This window comes from Podarcis liolepis (genome assembly GCF_965112155.1).
Source record: "Podarcis liolepis genome assembly, chromosome: 4".
Taxonomy (NCBI): Eukaryota; Metazoa; Chordata; class Lepidosauria; order Squamata; family Lacertidae; genus Podarcis; species Podarcis liolepis.
The window spans coordinates 42,489,066-42,508,158 of NC_139558.1; the positions used below are offsets into that span (position 1 = coordinate 42,489,066).

At 39.7% G+C, this 19,093-nt stretch overlaps 1 protein-coding gene across 8 annotated transcripts in view; it reads right to left on the minus strand.

The window, feature by feature from the left end:
- SH3KBP1 (SH3 domain containing kinase binding protein 1) overlaps positions 1-19,093 on the minus strand; it is a 133,864-nt gene that overhangs the window by 8,037 nt on the left and 106,734 nt on the right. For all 8 annotated transcript variants that reach the window (XM_083501928.1, XM_083501932.1, XM_083501931.1 and 5 more), the window contains 7 exons: positions 16,030-16,131; positions 14,615-14,666; positions 13,331-13,411; positions 12,390-12,552; positions 10,127-10,212; positions 1,873-1,982; positions 176-301 (listed from right to left, as the gene is read on the minus strand). In XM_083501928.1, the coding sequence (XP_083358054.1) occupies positions 176-301; positions 1,873-1,982; positions 10,127-10,212; positions 12,390-12,552; positions 13,331-13,411; positions 14,615-14,666; positions 16,030-16,131 (720 nt within the window). The remainder of the gene's footprint in view (positions 1-175; positions 302-1,872; positions 1,983-10,126; positions 10,213-12,389; positions 12,553-13,330; positions 13,412-14,614; positions 14,667-16,029; positions 16,132-19,093) is intronic.

Below are 19,093 nucleotides of genomic sequence, written 5' to 3' on the forward strand. Positions count from 1 at the left end.
TATCAGGAGATCATGCACCCCAACTTTGAAGTGGAAAGACCACAAATCAGATTGTGCATGTTAATGGACATATTACAGTGTACTTACCAGTGCCCCAAAACAGCAACACCATAATTACATTAGCAACCACAAGTAACAGCCCTTGCTATTGATACAAACAACCTAAATCACTTACTAGCGATATTGTAACAGTCTTTGCTTTCTTTAATGGTTCAGCTACTTTGTGCGGAAGAGAAACATGTTCCTCCTTTTCATCTTCAGGACTTGGTGAATCAAAGAAGTCAGGACTTGAAAGTGAAGACTGTGGAAACACAGAAGCATTTTCTTTCCACAAATACTTAACTGTAACAGACTAACTTTCAACAAGACAGAAGCATTGGTAGACCTAATCCCCGATACAAAATGTGTATACTACTAATCTACTGTGGACCACACTCTACACAAGCATTTGAATAGTATGGAGTAAGAACTAAGCAGGGTTCTCTTGCCTTGATTCTGGTCACACTCCACTCCTGTTATCCCCTTCCTCTGTGCCCAAGGGGTGGTAGCAGTGGCAGCAAGCTTCACAATGGGGAAAGGGGATGGGATAGCAGGTGGCAGAATATTGCAATAGAGGCCTCATCTGCACTCTACATTTAAAGCAGTATCATACCGCTTTCAAGAGTCCTGGCTTTCCACAAAGAATCCTGGATATTGTAGTTTGTTAAGGGTGCCGAGAACTGTTAGGAAACCCCATTCCCATCACATAGCTACAATTCCCAGAGTGGTTTAACAACCAATCCCTCTTCCCAAGCAACTTTGGTGCAAATGGGGCCAAAGATGAGAGAGGCCTCTCCTTATTCAGGGAAATGAGGCTCACAGAGTCTCTTAATACCTTCCCTATTAATTTAGTAATCCAAATTAGCATGTTGAAAATTTCTCCATATGCATCGCACCTGCATGCAGAGAACTCCCATGGGCTCAGCAGGTTTACCGTAACAATTTCATCCCATGACTCAGGTGAGAATTATCATTATTCTTAATAATAAACACTAATCAAGTACAAAGCCCTATTAAAAGAAATTGCTAGAACTTATTTCTGCTAACATTTCAAGCTGTTGCTACTGGAATAGGTATTATGAGGTAGAAAAAAATATATTAATGAGATGCAAAGCTGGATCCAAAAGGGCTACTCCATGATGGAAGGCATCTTCCTGAGTCAGAAGGCCTGTTTTTACACCTCATGATAAGAGCATTGCACAAAATATATTTTACTGTTTTTGTGAAACCTCCTGCACAAACAGAGGCATGAGAACTGCTGATAAAATGGGCACTGGACTGTGTGAATCCTTGTCTAGGTGCAAATGGATTTAGCAACTATTTTCTTTCCACTCCTTTTTTGTGTGGCTCCAGTCCAAAGAACATTTGCAAACAACCATCAAAGTATGACTGCGTGTTTGCAATTAAGCTAAAGAAGAGACCAAAAAAGGGGAAATTATAGGTATGCTGCAAGAAATCTAACAGGGACACCGACAAAGCAAGAAACCTTTTTTTAAGTAGACGTGAGTCAAGCAAATACTGAGTACTTCCTCCTGCCTCCCAGGGTTAAACCACTCAGGGAATTGGATAATCTTAAAAACATGAAAATATATATCTGTATACCACACACTGTCAAAATTACCAAGTCACTCAAGAAGGAAACAAATGAGATTTTAAAACTACAATAGGTATGATAAAGAAGGGCCATAGGTTCAATCCCTGGCACCTCCAAGGTAGTGCAGCAAATATCCCTGTCTTAAAGCCTGCAGAGCCACTGCCTGCCATTATAGACGATACAGGAAATAGACCTATTGTCTGACTCAGTGTCCTATGTTCTCAATAGAGGATACTTACAGATGTGAATGATTGTGAAGGAGGTCTTCTGCCAGTAGCTTTTGGTCTAGTAGTTGTAGGGTGACTGAGCTTCTCAGCAACTGGTATTACGGAATCAAAACCTTCCAGATCTTAAAAACATGAAGATATATATATGCACACACATTAGACACTGTCAAATCATGGAGTCAACTCAAGAAGGTGACAAATGAGATATTTAAACTACATTCACATATTACATTGTATTTCTGTATTTCCATTCTGTCAAATCCAGGTTTGCTAGCAGAACCCGTTTGTAAAAAGATCTTTGATCCAGGGTTGTTTTATGCACATTTATATGCATTTTTATTTAAAACATACTCAGGCTAGCTAGCTCACAATATGCATTTAAAACAACAATACTATAGCTGAAAATAACCGAAAACTAATTAGTTAAAATGTGTTTAGATATTTTAAAAGGTGCATAGGTTTTGCTGCCAGGGATCATGGGGTTAACGCAGAAGCTCCATAATCCCCAGCAAGAAAGGACATTGAACGCATCATGTACGGTCAGGGAGAAGCCCAATCTTTCTTAGAGAAGGGTAACAGGCTGGTTGGCATCAATTGGACTCTGAATTTTCCTACAGAGCACAAATGGGGACCTGTGGCCCTCCAGAGGCCATTAGACTTGAATTCCCATCAGTCTCAGCCAGTATAGCCCATACTTTGAGTTGACTGAAGTTATAGTTCATCCTCATTTGATTTCATCCCATTAAGATTGAAGTAACCTATGCACCTTTGCTTTATATCCAACTATACTTTCAAAAGCAATCATAGAAGCATAGGATTGTAGATCTGGAAGGGACCCTGAGGGTCATCTAGCCCAACCCCTGCAGGAATCTCAACTAAAGCACCTATGACAGATGGGCCATCCAATGTCTGCTTTAAAACCTCCAAAAAAAAAAGGAGAGTCCACCACCTCCCAAGCAGGAGTGCCAACTTGAATAATATATTGGGGGGGGGGGAGGCAGGTAAGTCTTGTCCTGCATAATTGATCACACTCCATTTGAATGGCAATGTCCATCAATTGAGGGGGGGGGACCAGCCCCATCAAATATTTTATTGGTTGGGCGAAGGGACCTTGGCGCCTGGCAGGTGGTTCCTATATTTCCAAGGGAGTCCATTCCCCTGTCGAAAAGCTCCGACGGTCAAAAAGTTCTTCCTAATGTTTAGTTGGAATCTCCTTTCTTGTAACTTGAAGCCACTGCTTTGTGTCCTACCCTCCAGAGCAGAAGAAAACAAGCTTGTTCCCTCTTCCATGTGGCAGCCATTCATATATTTGCATCTCCTCTCAATCTCCTCTTTCTCATGCTAAACATACCCAGCTCCTTCAACTGTTCCTCATAAGGCTTGGGTTCCTTCGGAATATGGATATTTGTTTGTTTGTTTTCTTATTTCATAAAATTTATATACTGCTTGATTGTAAAACACACACACACACACACCCCTCAATGCATTTATCAAAAGATAAAACAGTAAAATCAAGAAAAAAATACAACCCTACTTTAAAACATATTAAAGGGCATGATATGCAGTAAACAAACAAACAAGCAAAGACAGTTTAATAGCCAATATTTAGGGTCAATGAATAATTTAATAGCATTTTCACAAGTAATAATAATGACAATAATAATCTTAGCTGGCAACAATTTAATAAGCCAAATTAATCAGAATGCATACTTAAATTTTAAAATTGCTTTATTTTCTTTATTTTCTAAAAGAGTCTACAACAGTTGGTAGCATCACTTTGCAAAGGCCCAGCCTCAAGAGTGAAGTATCCAGGCAATTTGCTTCCCTCAGCCTGCAAGCAACTGCTCCCTTTGACTCCTAAAAGGTCTGCTTCTAATCGTTCCTTTAGGTCCTGAAGGATGCAGGCTGTCCTTACCAAAGTGAAATGTTACACATGCTGTCAGTCAGTATTTGACAGAGTATGAAGTTGCAAGTTGATCCTTACAGAGATAAGATGATACAATAATGTACCGAGAGCTTCCTATTAGGTTTGTGATGCCCAAGAGTGTAGTGTAAATTTATGATCCAAAGCTCAATTTATTTCCATAAAAAAATTCACAAATAAAGTATTTAGTGTTGTCAAACTTGATCAATTTGGCAGCTGAGCAAAACAAGTCACAGCAAGCTTGATTCTGACCTTTCGTGTTTCTTTTCAGTCTCTATAGAATGCTCATATACAGAAATGGGACAGCAACGATTAGCTCATAACGGGCTGGATCCAGAATTGCATGAGTGGAAGTCTATTCGTGCAATGGGGCTTCCGCCCTGCAGCTCTGAGTCCCCAGACAACCTTTCCTAATGGAGCTTCAGAAGAAACTAGGGGGAGGGGCACAGAAGGACACCATGGGGGGGGGGGGAGTCCTTCTGCATGACTTCCACTCACGGTCTATGGGTCCAACCCACATATTTTACTTTCATTTGTTATGCCAAGCAGCTTTTTTCAAATAGTTAACTGCTGATAGTAAGTTGGAAAGAACTCAATGACACGAGTGCTGAACACTAGCTTATCCACATACTAGTATATCTTTCTTCATCACTCCTATTAATACCTTTTTTTGAGCAGTACATAATCTGCTTTGGAAATGTGCAATCAAGTTACATCAGCAAGGACACAGTCAAGGTCATGCAAGTCACACGTAGGAAAGGGTTACAGGTTCATGTCTCGCTGTCAGTAAATGCTAAAAGCAAATGAAAGTTAAACTTTGATGGCACATTTTCTCCGCTGTAGTTTGATAACCTCTTTCTGCCCCTGCCATAAGCCAGCTGCCCTTCCACAAAACAACAGCAGCGGCAGAAAACAACAACAACAACACAGGCTGCCCTTCTCTACCAAATGATTCTCCCTGTGGACAGTCACTAGTTGCATGGGATCATAGGATTTGTAGCTTTCTCTGCCTCCTGATCTCATTAGTAGGAAATTCTGACATTTCCAGCTGATGTCTGGCCCTGCAAGGTTCTCCTATATACAGTCCTTTTTTCTAAAAAAAAAGGTTTAGGGGTACTCTCATTTTCCTACTCATATTGAAATACTGCCCCTCAATAAGGCCAAACTTAGATTCACAAAATATTTAGGGGTATGCATACCCCTGCGTACCCCCCAGAAAAAAAGCATTGCCTATATGTAGTAAGCCCTGCCCATGATTCTTTAACCCCCTCCTTGTTCATAAAGGTAAGGTATAATTAGTTGTGGGGACATCCTTCACCCATTTGCATTTGTTGAGTGTCCCTGTTAAATGCTAGTAGGAAAAGTGTTTTTAGAGATTTCCTGGCAGAGAAAGCAAGGTCTGCACATCACTAATAGGACTCTCTATCTTAGGAGTCATTGGAGTAGTCCCAATTACTTCTCCTCAATTGTGACGTAGGAGGAATCAGTTTTAAATGGATTTACGTATGTGTAACTACAGCTGAATTCAAACGTGGGGAATATTACATTTGTTTTCCTGATTATTGTGCTAGTGCTTTAGTTCCACATTCTTACGGGTGATTCACACTTTGGTGCTTCTTGTGTTATAGAACTGTGGCTTTATTATTGACATACCAGCACATTGTGCTAAATTTCGTTCACTTCAAGGGAGCATGGTGTGACACAACAACAAATGCCACTGGATAGTATCGCAACTCCCCCACCCATTCTATTGAATCCTCTCCCTAAAAATAGTAAATGGGAGGTCGTTTTAATTCATTTTTTTGTAAACACCACTAGGATTCTAAAACTTCACTTACATTTAACAAAACTGGCCTCAAAACAAAGTAATAGTTAAAGCAATTGTTATTCATAATTATAACTCCAAAGCAACTCCCGGGTGTTCACAAGCTTCATACACAAACTTAAAAGGAATGCATATTTACTTCATTTTACATCTGAAAAATAGGGATAAAAAACCTATTTTGTACTTCAGCCTTAAGGACGTTATTGGTAGTTTCTTATGCTAGAGAAAAATAATTTCTGAAACATGTGCCCATTACAGACATACAATTAACAAATTCACTCTAATGCAATTCCAACAATAGCTCACATAGAAATTGTAATGTAGAACCACCATACTAAAAACTGAGCACTATTTCCCATTATTCCCTAATTTTGAGCATGCTTCATGTTTTTTGCTCACATTCTGTCTACAAATGTGAGCAAAATAATCCTTCTCTTGACACAATGAACTTAGAAGCACCTTTCTAGGTTTTGGCATTTCTTTAATCTCCACAAAATTCATGCACCTTCTCTGGAAATTAGTTGGTTCATTCTACAGGGCCTGAAAACATCAAATTAAAATTATAGCAGGAGAGGTTATTTTCTTATTTAAAATGCTTGAAAAATTCTAGTTATTTTAAAATAATATCTGCACACCTGCAGCAATCAGTTGGTCCAATAAGCAGATGCTGCTGCTGGTATACTGTAGCTTCCTTGTTCTGTTCTATTAATGGGAGAACACTCCCATTAATAGAATCTTTGTATGTGCATTGAGCATTCCCTCCCCCCACTCAAAGGAATTAAATGCTGTACTGGTCCAAGTTGCATGCATTTATTTTATGGTAAAGGTGAGATTGAGGTATTTTAACCATGCTACTGATTTAACTTACAGTGATGCTCCAAAAACAAAACTTTAGGTGGGCAAACCATTTCACAACAAATGATTTGACACCGTATGCATAATGGATATGCATAAACCAATAAAATATTTTCAGAGGCATTAAAATTGAAAAATATGCAGCACCTCTTCATCTACCAAACTAGATAGCCATCTATGCTCTGGTAACATCTAGGTTATATTACTGAACTGTGTTATATGTGGGGCTGCCTTTGAATATGGTTTAGAAACTTCAGCTGCTGCAGAATTCAGTGGCCAGGTTGTTCACTGGGAGAAGATGGTTTGAACATATAACGCCAATCCTGGCTTGACTGCACTGGCTGCCAGTTAATTTCTGGGCCCAATTCAGAGTGCTGGTTTTGACCTCTAAAGCCTTAAACAGCTCAGGACATCAATACCTCAAGGACCACCTCTCCCCATATGAACTGCACCGGATCCTGTTATCATCATCTGAGGCCCTTCTTTGTGTGCCTCCTCCACAGGGGATCTAGAGGGGGGCAGCATGAGAATGGGCCTTTTCTGCCATGGCTCCCCATTTGTGGAATGTTCTCCCGAGGGAGGCTCGCCTGGCACCTTCTTTAAACAAAAACATTCCTCTTCTCCCAGGCATCTGGCTAATTAAACAATCTATGGCCTTTTAAACTGTTGTGGGGGTATTGTTTTAGTTTGTTACTTAGTAGTAGTAGTAGTAGTAGTAGTAATAATAATAATAATAATAATAATAATAATAATAATAATAATAATAATTTATTTATACCCTGCCCATCTGGCTGGACTTCCCTAGCAACTCTGGGTGGCTTCCAACAAAATATTAAAATACAGTAATGCATCAAACATTAAAAGCTTCCCTAAACAGGGCTGCCTTCAGATGTCTTCTAAAAGTCTGGTAGTTGTTGTTTTCTTTGACATTTGACTTTGTTATATAGTTTGTGTTTTTATATTTTAAACCACTCTGTGATCCTAGGATAAAGGGCGGTATAGAAATAATAATAATAATAATAATATCTGCAACAGCACAGCATACAACAGGATGTCAGGAGAATGGTAAGAATATACCACTCATTTTCAGGAAAAATAATGACAGGACAGACAGAAGGTGAAAAAGCCTTACCATCATCAAGTGAAGAAGAATTACCCATGGTAAAGGGATGTAAATGGGGAAAGCTTGAAGAAATGTGAGTGGAAAGGAAAAGAAAGGCATCACTGGAAATGTAGAAAAAGAAGAGAAAAGAAAAAAAAGGTGTGAGGAGGAAAGGGAATAGATTTCTAAAGACACACTTAACAGTTAAGACTAACGAACTTTTTTTTAAAAAAAGAAGGAAGTGTAAGCCACAGATACAGCTGGAAAATATCTTACATACAAACATTTAAATCAGAACAAAAACAACAACAAAATAAAATCTATCCACCATTCACTGGTTTAGTAATCCAACCCTATTAGATATAAATACCCTAAGTCTTCATGCCAAGAAAATTACATCAAGCATATTTATCCTCTGGGTAACCATGTTCACACAAATGATGACCAGAACTTAGCAGTCAGCAGAGAAGGTTAAGACAGAGTCACTGATGTTAGTCGGTCATGGTAAACCCAGATGGGACGACAGCTCTTCAAGATGGTAAACAAAATGCTTCCCTGTCCGAGCCGATTGCAGGATACTACAAGGATATGCTATTTCTCTTCATGATAATGTGATGTGATTTTTGTTTTCTTTTACAAAACAAACTTGCCAACAACTATTATTTCTGGTCCAAACTGTGTTCAAATTACCCTATAAAGATAGCAGCTGCCAAGGCAATTGTGAGAACATCTCTCACCTCACACACATGTTCACTTTTATTTAATCTGTCCCAAATCAATTTGTGTATATAAATCTTAAGTATTTCTGTCCTCCATCATGTTCACTAAAGGTCTAGCACTACCCACAAATATTTTAATCGATTCACTCTTCACACAATGAATAAACCTATTAAGCATCCCTAACTATTCATTTTCTAGTATGATAACAGAACTGTGTGTTGCTTTAATTCTTTAGTTATTTAATTCTGTGCCTCAGTATATGGCTGTTTATTTTCTTAATTATGTTTATCTGTCATCAAAAGCCTTATAAAAATAAAATCTTTTAATTCAGGATTGACAATTATTTATTGAGGAATTCTGTTTTGCTGTTGCAAACAATTTGCCCCTGTGACCCTCATTTATGCCTACAAAAATAATGGAAGCTTACGCTTTGATTATAATCTCCCTAGCAAAAGGAAAATGTTTGACAATAAGTATAAAGTAGTAGTTCTCAGACTATTCTAGTGTTTGTAACTGGCAGTTTAGACTTTCTAAAACTAGTAGCTGTTCCATAACTGTCAGTTGATTCATTATTACTATTTTGGTTATTAGAGTATTTTTCTAATAGTATTAGAACATAATGACAGGTAGCTTTTAACACTAACGTTTCAATCCTACAAATAATAGAAGGCTTACAAAAGCAGAAAACATTCTGCATTCTGTTGGCACTTACTGTTACCTAAAATTAGAAAGCTTACATATTATTATTTATAAAAGCACATGAAATTTCTAGCACTGTGCAAAAACCAGCAACGAACTAATATAATAAATCTGTCAATTTAAAATTTCATGCACCTTACTTGTAAGTTACTTATCATTACAGACACCTTGCTTTGCTATTCTCAGTCAAGTGTTTGGTTGGAAAAGCATATTCTATGAACTAAACAACCAGCTTGCTACTAGAGATTCCACACAGCACAAAAACAGACAAAAGACTGAGAGAAATAAAAACATGTTTACTGTTTAATGGTACTTGCTTCCTAGTGAGTATGCATAGGATTGCAGCCTAATTATTTTAAAAAAACTCGGTTTTAAAAGTTAGCATAGCAGTTGCAAACAAGTGCAAAACTGCCAAGCCTGGAGAGAAGGAAGATTAGCTACTGCAGTACAACATTTAATCAATATGTGCTCTATGAAGAAACCACAACATAAAAATAACAGTGCATGCTACCAATGAAATGTAGTAATGCTTACAATTTAGGATACAAAGACTGCCTCTTATAAAAACATGTCTGCTGCAGCACAGTTGTTACTGAACTGAGTGACTGAAGCAGATGACATTGAAATATTTCCATCTGAAAATGACACTGGCTTTGCTTACAGATATATGACCACAGTCAGAACACCTTGTTTTCCAGCAGCCAGAAGACTGATACCCCACCAATTCAGAACATACCTTTTGTGTTCAAATTTGTGATGGGGGGAAAAACCGTAATTAATCTTTAGTTTTCTCAGAGTAGGTTGTGTAGTTAAATCTCAAGAGTGTCAGGTAATCTGATCAAATTCTTAACTACAACAGACATCTACAACTCATTTTACAAACAGCAGCAACCATTTCAGGTAATTTTTTAAAATTAGCTTTCCAAAACCTTCACAACAAAATGATCTGCAATCACACAAAAGGTTCCAAGAACTGAAAATATTTTGCATCCAATTTCTTCTAAATTTTTGGATATGTATTTTTTTAAAAATAACATGATACATTTACTGGAAAGTTAAATAATACTGTATGATAAAATTAATACTGAAAGGTAATGTATATTTAGGAGGTAGGTCTGGTATAAAAAGCACGTTAACTTACCGATGTCATTGCTCCTTTCTGTGGAATCCTTTTCTAAGGTGCTAGACGATGTACAGCTCGCTAGATCTACTTTTGGGATATCATTCCTGCAGTCAAAAATGAGAGAGATGTTTACTGGGACTGCCTGTTAACAGTAATTTCTTGTATCTTGCAAACTGAGGGAAAGAAGCATTCCTCATGCGCAGCTCCTGGGTCACAGTGAGCTGTCCGAGGGAGCCATCGCTTGTAAACCGACATGCTGCTAGGATTAACCTTATCTTGTTTCTCTTTAACACCTGTCAAAAGGGCCTATTTTAGACACACTAGTGTCCTAAACAATTTCTCAAATGTTAACCGCATCTTGAGATGAAGAAAATCTGAAAGGATACCTTCTGATCAGCAATTTTAAAAATAACAATTTGTCTATGAAAACAGTAAGTGATATGAAAAAAGGCAGAATGTGTTGCAGACCCATTAAGTGATAAAGTTATGAAGCGTCAAGCTGTGATAATGGGGTTAAGCCCCCCACCCCACCCCTGCCAATTCATCCGTTGGCTGCAGCTCCTTCAGTAGGATTGGCTCCCTCACTGAGGCGCTTAATAACTAATGGCTTTCCGGTGACAGTTTCAGAGTGGGTGTTTTGTGACTTTGCATGGCAGATGAGTACCAAAAGTGGACTTGTGAAGGGCTGCTGAAAACTGGAGCTTTTCATCGTTCAAAAAAAATAAATATATTTTGCACTACAGTGGTACCTTGGATTACAGACGCTTCAGGTTACGTGATTTCGGGTTGTGCACCACGCCAAACCTGGAAGTACCAGAATGGGTTACTTCCGGGTTTTGGCGCTCGTGCATGAGCAGAAGCACTAAATCGTGCTTTGCGCATGCACAGAAGCACCGAATTGCGACCCGTGCATGCACACACACAGCGCTGCGGGTTGTGAACGCTGCGGATTGTGAACGTGCCTCCTGCATGGATCACGTTCACAACCCAAGGTTCCACTGTATTTCATAAATAATGGAAGTTACTAAGAAGTCTAATCTATGGTTTTGCCTGATGATGGAAAGCCATTATCATCAAACAATTTAATTTACTTATTTACAAATTTATAAATCTGCACTTTCATATATATATATATAAAACAGCAGGGGGAAGTACAACATATAAGGATTAAATCAACAAGAAATCCATAAAACATCATTAAAAACACCAATGACTGCTCCTCACATCAAATGGGGGGCACCTTTTGCATGGTCACACGCAGCCCCCAGGATCCCATGCGGCTCCTGGTGGTATGGGCTGGTTTCGCCCTCCCCAGGCTGGATACCTGGAGGTCTCCACCTACCTCAGCCAATCGCCCAATACCGCCTGGGGAGGCATTGCCAGGGGATCGGCCAGGTAGGGGGAGGGACCGCCCTGCCCACACAACAGAGGGTGGATTTTCAGCTGGGGACTGGGAAGGATAAACGCCCAATGCCTGAGCCAAGGTCTCCCTACATCTGAAACTTAATAAAGTTGTGGCCAAATTTAATCCCATAGCACGTTGTCGTGAGTCATTATTCCACTCAGGAGTCGCCTGGGATTGGGGGGACTCCGCCTGTCCACTCAATAAATATTAATAAATGCCGATTGGTTAAAAGAAAACATCATGTTGTAAAGGCCAGTCTAAACAATCAAGTTTTCAAATTACATCTGAAGGAAGGAAAGGATGGTTCCTGCTGAGACTCTACTGGTAAGAAGCTCCACAGGGCAGGACCTGCCATACTATTGTTCAGTCACTAACCAAACCTCAGGGTCATAGGGCAGAGATGAATTTGGGAAAGTATGACTGGTTCAGTCGCACTGGGCGTGGTGCATGGAAGGTGAGAGCTGCTCTGTATATGTGTTCTGGATTTTGGTGTTGCCCAGGGAGCTGCTGAAATTTGAGACCCCAAGGTCCACCACTGCATGGGGTACCACTAGAGGGCCCCATCAGAGAATTTCTGCAATCAAGATGGAAGATAAGGAATCAGCCAGTCCTTTATAAAATCAAATGAAATTACTACATTATGCTGTAGGTGGCAAATGCAATACCTAACTGGAGGCCAACCACTCATGTTTTTTAAAAACAGATTTTAAAATTGTAATATAAATCAAAATAATTTATTGTGTCCATATTGCACTTCAAAGTACACATTATGTGTACTTCAAAGAGACTTAACGAGGTGCAAGTATCTACAAGATTTCATCATAAATATGTTTTATCATCCACTGATTTCTTTTAAAGAACTGATCCATCAAATACCTTGTATGGGTCAGAGGCACAATTGGTCTTTCTGGTCTTCTTGGAGGCAACGTACCAGGTCTGTTCAAAGAGTTTGTTTTGGGTGGTCGAGGTTTCTTCGGTGGTATAGCAGGAACAGAAGGCTTCTGTAAATCTAACAGCTTTTGCTCTCTCTCTGGTCTTTCTTTAAATCAATTTCCCCCCAAAAGAATGAAGACATTTTAAAGCAAAACTCTCTCACTTATGGAAGTTACAGCTATGGGCAAAACCCAAAAGAAAAAATATCTTACATCATCTTTATTGTAACGCTAATAAAGCACATACTTTTATTTACTGTAAAGTAATGAAGTGTAGAAAATTTCTCAAACCTAAACAAATTGTTTTTCTATGGGCCACTTACAACACTGAAAACAAATGAATACAAATTACTGCAAACATGCTGCAAACATGTGTTCCACCAATGGGTGGAATTCAGTGTCACATTATTACAAAGGTTCAGTCTGCACAAGGATTCAGATGGAACAATTTGCTCCCTCCACAGTGTGCAGCTCTGGAGTTTCTCCCAATCCCTCCCCAGAGCCAATTTTGGGGGAAGAGGAGGGAAACCCCATTGTGCAAATGAAAGTCCTTAGAAGAGTCTTGCAAATCACCAGGGAAAGGTCACTCTTTCAGGAAGAGAAGGAAAAGGCAAGTCCAGCCAGAGAGGGAGCTCTGTGGAACTGTCCTTTGATTGTGCTGCTGCTGCTGTTCCCACTTGCTTGTGGGAGAATGTTTGAGGAGAGCTGGTGGGATGGTAATTCTTCCTAGGCCTCAGACTGACAGAATATCATATTGTGTTCCTCCCAACTGGGGGTTGCTGGGAGAACTGATTTAAGCAGGGGAGAATATCAGTCTCCAAGGACCACAGACAGCATTTACTAAAATATAAGGAGGACTTTTCACTCAGAAGTAATGCTTCTTACCTTTCTCTTCTGTTCGATGAGGAAGACATTCTGGTCTTTCAGGAGGTACCTTTTTGATTTCATGTTTTCTGTCTGTCGTAGCTATAAAAAATCCAATGTAAGTGTTTAGAAAGGAAATCAAGAATTTGGAAATATGCATTTATTTATTTAGGTTCGCTAAGGCAATATGCTTCATGACAAATGAATATGGGGTTTGTTTCCAAATATGTGTTTGCACTCTCTCTCTCTCTTTCTCTCTCTCTCTCTCTCTCTCTCTCACACACACACACAGAGAGAGAGAGAGAGAGAGAGAGAGAGAGAGAGAGAGAGAGAATTTATACTTAGGACTCTTTCACATGGGAGTTCCCCTTGTAAGCATCTGAAGGTTTGGTCAGTGCCTTGCCAACCATATGTATGCTGGACAGGCAATGCTTGCCAACCATATGTATGCTGCATTGACTCCCATGATGGAAGAAAAGCAGGCTATAAATGTGACAAAGGAATGAATGAACAAATAAACAAAGGTGGAAGAAAGAGAGCTGTGCGTAGGAAAAAAACATGCATGGAGGTATGCAGTCAGCCACACAGTTGTGGTATGTAGTCTGCCACAGTTGCCTCTCCAAAGGCAATTATTACTTGCTTGGGCAAATAGGACAACATGTAAGATGTCCCCCACCACCACCTTTAGTACATAAAACTGTGGTCAGTCACCTTCACTGCCTGCCAGTCTGCCAGTTTCGGAAATATTAAAAATTGAGAGGATGCATCTCAAAAACAAACGGCTTTTACTTCAATTGTGAAAACAATATGGAAGATAATCATTGTTAGTGCTTTTCTTTAACAACCACTAGATGGCAAATGCATGTTACTGCTATAGAATGGTTTTGGGAAGATTGTCTGATAATTACTCCATCATAAAATTAAAGGTCTTCTATGTCTTTTTCAAAGCGGTAATGAACTAATAACACTTTAAAATGAGTTATTATGAACTGATACATAAACACCATATTAATAAGTATACCAGTCTTCCCTGCCTTCTTTAATTTGGTACAATGTTACCAATTCTTCACCAAATGGGACTGGTACTTGGCTAGGCTTTCTTATCCCAAGAATGATCACTGACATGAGCAGCCCTGGGATTTCAGAAGCAGTCTGCTGCTGCCAGACAGTACCTGCAATTTAACAATTTTTAAATGGCATGGTGCATAAAGTGATACTGAGAGCTTCCATTAAGAGACAGAAAAGTGGATGTACTGTCTGTAAGGGATATTTACTGATGCTTATTATAAAGCAACAGTGCATTACCTGAGCCTTGTTTGAAGGCAGGAGCTGATGGAGGTGGTGGTTTCTTAGGTCTCTAAAATAAAAAAGAAATGATAACCAGGTTGCTAAAAAGAATTTGAACCAGACAGAACATAAAATCATTCTAATAACTAACATATATATATATATATTTGTAAAGCCTTTCAGCAACACAGCAGATAAATGCAATTTGTGAACATAGTGAGAGAGGAGACAGCCATCATAATTTAGTAAAGACTAGCTGCTACTCTATGGAAATTATATGTGACTATTTGCCGTTATGCCCACATTTGCTTAGTGTTCAAAGACGTTGTTAAGCAGGAAGTTACTTCTCTGCAGTTATACTTTGTTTCCTGAAACCAAAGTAGATTAATTACAGGAAAGTACTGAAAAAACAAAAAGCCTTGAGGCACCTTAAAGTCGAACCATTTACCATAGCATTTGTTGAATGGAGATCACTTCTTCAGATATATATCTATATTTGGAAAATATATCTACCACCGTAAAGAGGACTTTTGTGATTGAAACACGTATGACACTGTGTTGCATTAGTATTCAGTGTTAATGTTTTAGGGTGAAATTTTGGATCAAATATGAACATCAAATTTTAAGTTATAATGCTCTGCAGTATATTTGTACACTAAGTTTTCTGTAGCTACATGAGGGTAGATTTAATGGGCTTTATATATCTGTAGTAAGCTTTACTAAAATTTTTGATCACCCATTAACATGGGGAATGTAGAGAACACGCTTCATTCACAGAAAGTCCAAGGTTCAATCCCTGATTCCTCCATGTTGGGCTGGAGAGCCACTGCCAGTCAGTGAAGGCAATACTGACCTAATTGGCCCAATATTCTCATTCAGTTTAAGACTCTTCTGAAAGAACAAGAAATCCAGCAAATTAAAGCACAATCACCAGCCATTTATTCACATGAATAACTGGATGGAGTCCAGTGCTGTGCAGTGCATGTGCAACAGACTTCCCCTTCCTCTTTTCCTCAGTGTTCCCCCCAAATCTGGTCTGGAGAGTTCTACCCTCTGGAGCACATTTGGGGGGCATGCTGGGGTCTGCAGCAGGGAGGAGAGGAAGAAGTCATGTTATGCTAGTGGAGTCTGTTCTGCTCAAGCACAGACACTGGATGCAACAATGCCCGATTCTGTGCAAATAGAATACGGGCTTTTAGAACAATCTTGTGGAGCTAGTTTTTCAATTCAGCTTTTTACACCGCAAGTTGAAAAAGCTACACAATGCAATTTCAAGCTACACAAACATGCTGCCGTCCATAAACAAACATTTATCCCAAAAAAAACATTTTAGGTGAGTTTCAGCTTTTCAATATTTTATTATAACTAACATGTTCCAAACAAAAGACACAGGTTCATAACATTCTCAGTGATAAAGGGCAAACATATCCTACCTCTTTTTCAAAGTCAGAAATAAGTAATTTAACAAAGTTATCAGGAAATACTCCTCTTCTGCCGTTGAGTTCTCCTTCCCACCAGCCAGTATCAATACATTCCTAAGATACATAAAGAAGAAATTGATTGCATACATTGAAAAACATGTCTTTTGACAAGGCAGGATTATTTTCCCCTGTGAACTGAGAGTATAAAGTGGGATATATGCAGAACATGTTTTATGTGGCCATGGTGTGTATATTGCTAAGTTTTCATCAATAACTAGTGGTGTTGGTTGTTTAAATGTGTTTACTAGTCATAGACACATTGTTAGTTCCCTGGTCAATACATTATGAAAAAGGGGAAAGTAGCAACAGGTAGCAAGTCATGAGAATGTCACATATTTGTGGCCATTAAATATTAAAACATTAAAGTAATTAGTACCAATACCACCCACCCCAAACACACCTGCTGTTTATCTGAATTCTATAGGAGTGTACATTTTTGGCAGCTCCTTAGAGAGTCAGTTTATGACATGGTGGGGAATAAAAACTAGAGGGTGTACAAGTGAAGAAAAGGAACCCTTCTGCGACAGGTGTACAGATCTGTCTGTCTTTCCCTTCTCTTCTGCCTCCTTTCATGTGAAGCTAGACAGAAAAGATGGCAGAGTTGGAAGCGTATCATGTAGAGGAGGAGAAGCAAGACATCATTCTACATCTACATTCTACACTGCTGCCTTCACATTATAAAACACAAGAGTCTTTATGCTTAAATGCAGACTCCTTATGTAACACAATAACACAATAAGCATTTCTAAAAACAAGGTGGTGAGTGTATACATGTTTATGTCTGTACACACACACACACATATAGATACATACTTATACCCCACTTTATGCCCCCATCATGGCACCAAGCAGTAGAAGTGGCAGTATTAACGACATACTAAAGCCTAGCAGCAGACTTCATTCACATAGGCCATCATGGGCTAGGCTGGGCTGCCGGCACCATTAAAACCACTGCTAGTGACCCCAGGGTCTAATTGGGTTAAGTCTTTGCTACCACCACAGCTCACATATGGCATGCTTTTGTGACTGTGCTGCATGTGAGGGCACTAAAACAGCTGCATACTATGCAGGGAGATGAGAGAGAGGTACCAGAAGACTCCAGCTATAGTGACTGCATGTCCATGAGTCAGACTGGAGGTATGCACAAGCTACAGGAAACCTAGAAAAGGGGAAACCAGCTTCTCCCTTTGCTGACCAGGAAATAAATAGGAGGTGCAAGGTGCTCTGGAGAGGGAACTAAATGGGACTAGTACACCAGCAGGAAGCTTATTCCCCCACTCCTTCCTCTAGACCAGCCTTTCTCAACCTGCGGGTCCCCAGATGTTGTCGAACTACAACTCCCATCACCCCTAGCTAGCAAGGCCAGAGCTCAGGGATGATGGGAGTTGTAGTCCAACAACATCTGAGGACCCACAGGTTGAGAACTGCTGCTCTAGACTCAGTTTTAATTCCCACTGAGCTGCCTGCATCATATCTAGGGGACTGGGAGGGGACTGTCAGGCGGTCATGAGAACCAAGATTTGTATACACTTGCCAGTTTGAGCATATGCTCTTTATAACTCTTTCTAATGAATTTCCTCAAGTGCCATAGAATATGCAGCTTCATTGATTTCTGTATGTTCCTGTTACATTCATACCCTTGCATGGAAATATGTACACGTGAAACTTACACATATGCAAAAAGTAATGGCAAAAAAGAGAGAATTGTTTAAGCATAGCATATGCAACTGCCTACAGCAGAATGACACTTTCTTCTGCATCACCACCATGATCATTATTTATAAAGATGCAGCCATCTGTCTGGCACTGTGCAAAGAAATAAAAACAGTTTGCTATCCCAATGTGGCTCACGATCTGCATAAGATGAGAAACAGGTGGACAAAGGATTTAACTACAAAAGGAAGAATCTCCAGCTTATATATTAAAAGTTACCTTTGTTTTCATTTTAGAAACACAGTGTACTGGAAGGAATTATATAATGCAACATTCATTCAATGCAATATTTGCCCCATGTCAGATATAGATCCAATGGGCATTGGATATACTGCAACTGTCATTAAAGTCTGAGAGAGAGAGAGAGGGAGGGAGGGAGGGAGAGAGAGAGCGGTTTGCAGGATTGTGTGAACCCCTATTGCCTTTTGTGGAAAGTTTGTTGATTGTGACATTCTAACGGTCAGAGCCTGGCAGAAACGCACCCTACCCTTAAGAAGATATGCAGCTGCCTTATATTCAAGAGCACTGGTCTGTCCAGCCTAGTGTGGACTTTTCTCAACTGGCAGCAGCACTCACAGCTACCAAATCTCCTTTTAACTAGAGTTCATTGTGGGACGTCTCTACATGTAGCACGAGCTCTACCATTAAACTATGGTGCTCCATAATTCTTGCATCCCTTAAAGCTTTCACATTTTCCCTTACATGCAGCAAATCGATCTAGAACAAGAAAATAAATCCGGTTCTTCCCCCCCACAAAAATCTGCGGCTGTCTGAAAGAGCAGTGGGGATTGCGAGAACCACATTCTTGGCAACTTTTGCAGTGTAAATCCCCCCCCCCTTTGTAATCACTTTGATATGATAATTCAAAACCTCAGCTACAAAAGGCAACATGACCCACAGAGACCTAGTGGGTGGAATGCTACAGTATTAGAAACTGAGAGGCAGAAGCAGGTTTCATGAACAGAAAAGACAAACAGCTACATAACGTGTTTGCACATACTGCATATCGATATGACTAAGGTGCCCTTTAGACTTTATCTAAGCTGTGTAGGAGTAGCTTATCCGTGGGGGAATCCCACACAACCGGGAGAATGATCTGAGGTGGCCAAATGTGTTGCTTTTTTCCACCCACCCACTCCACCCACAAATCAATGGCTTCTGCAGGCCCAGGCATGTGTAATCAGCTCAAAAGATAAGTAGCTCTCACACAGCTGGGAGAATCTTTAAAGGGAGACTCAACTCAAACGTATCATCAAGGATCTACAGTCCATCCTGGACAACAACACTTCCTTCTCACAGGCCT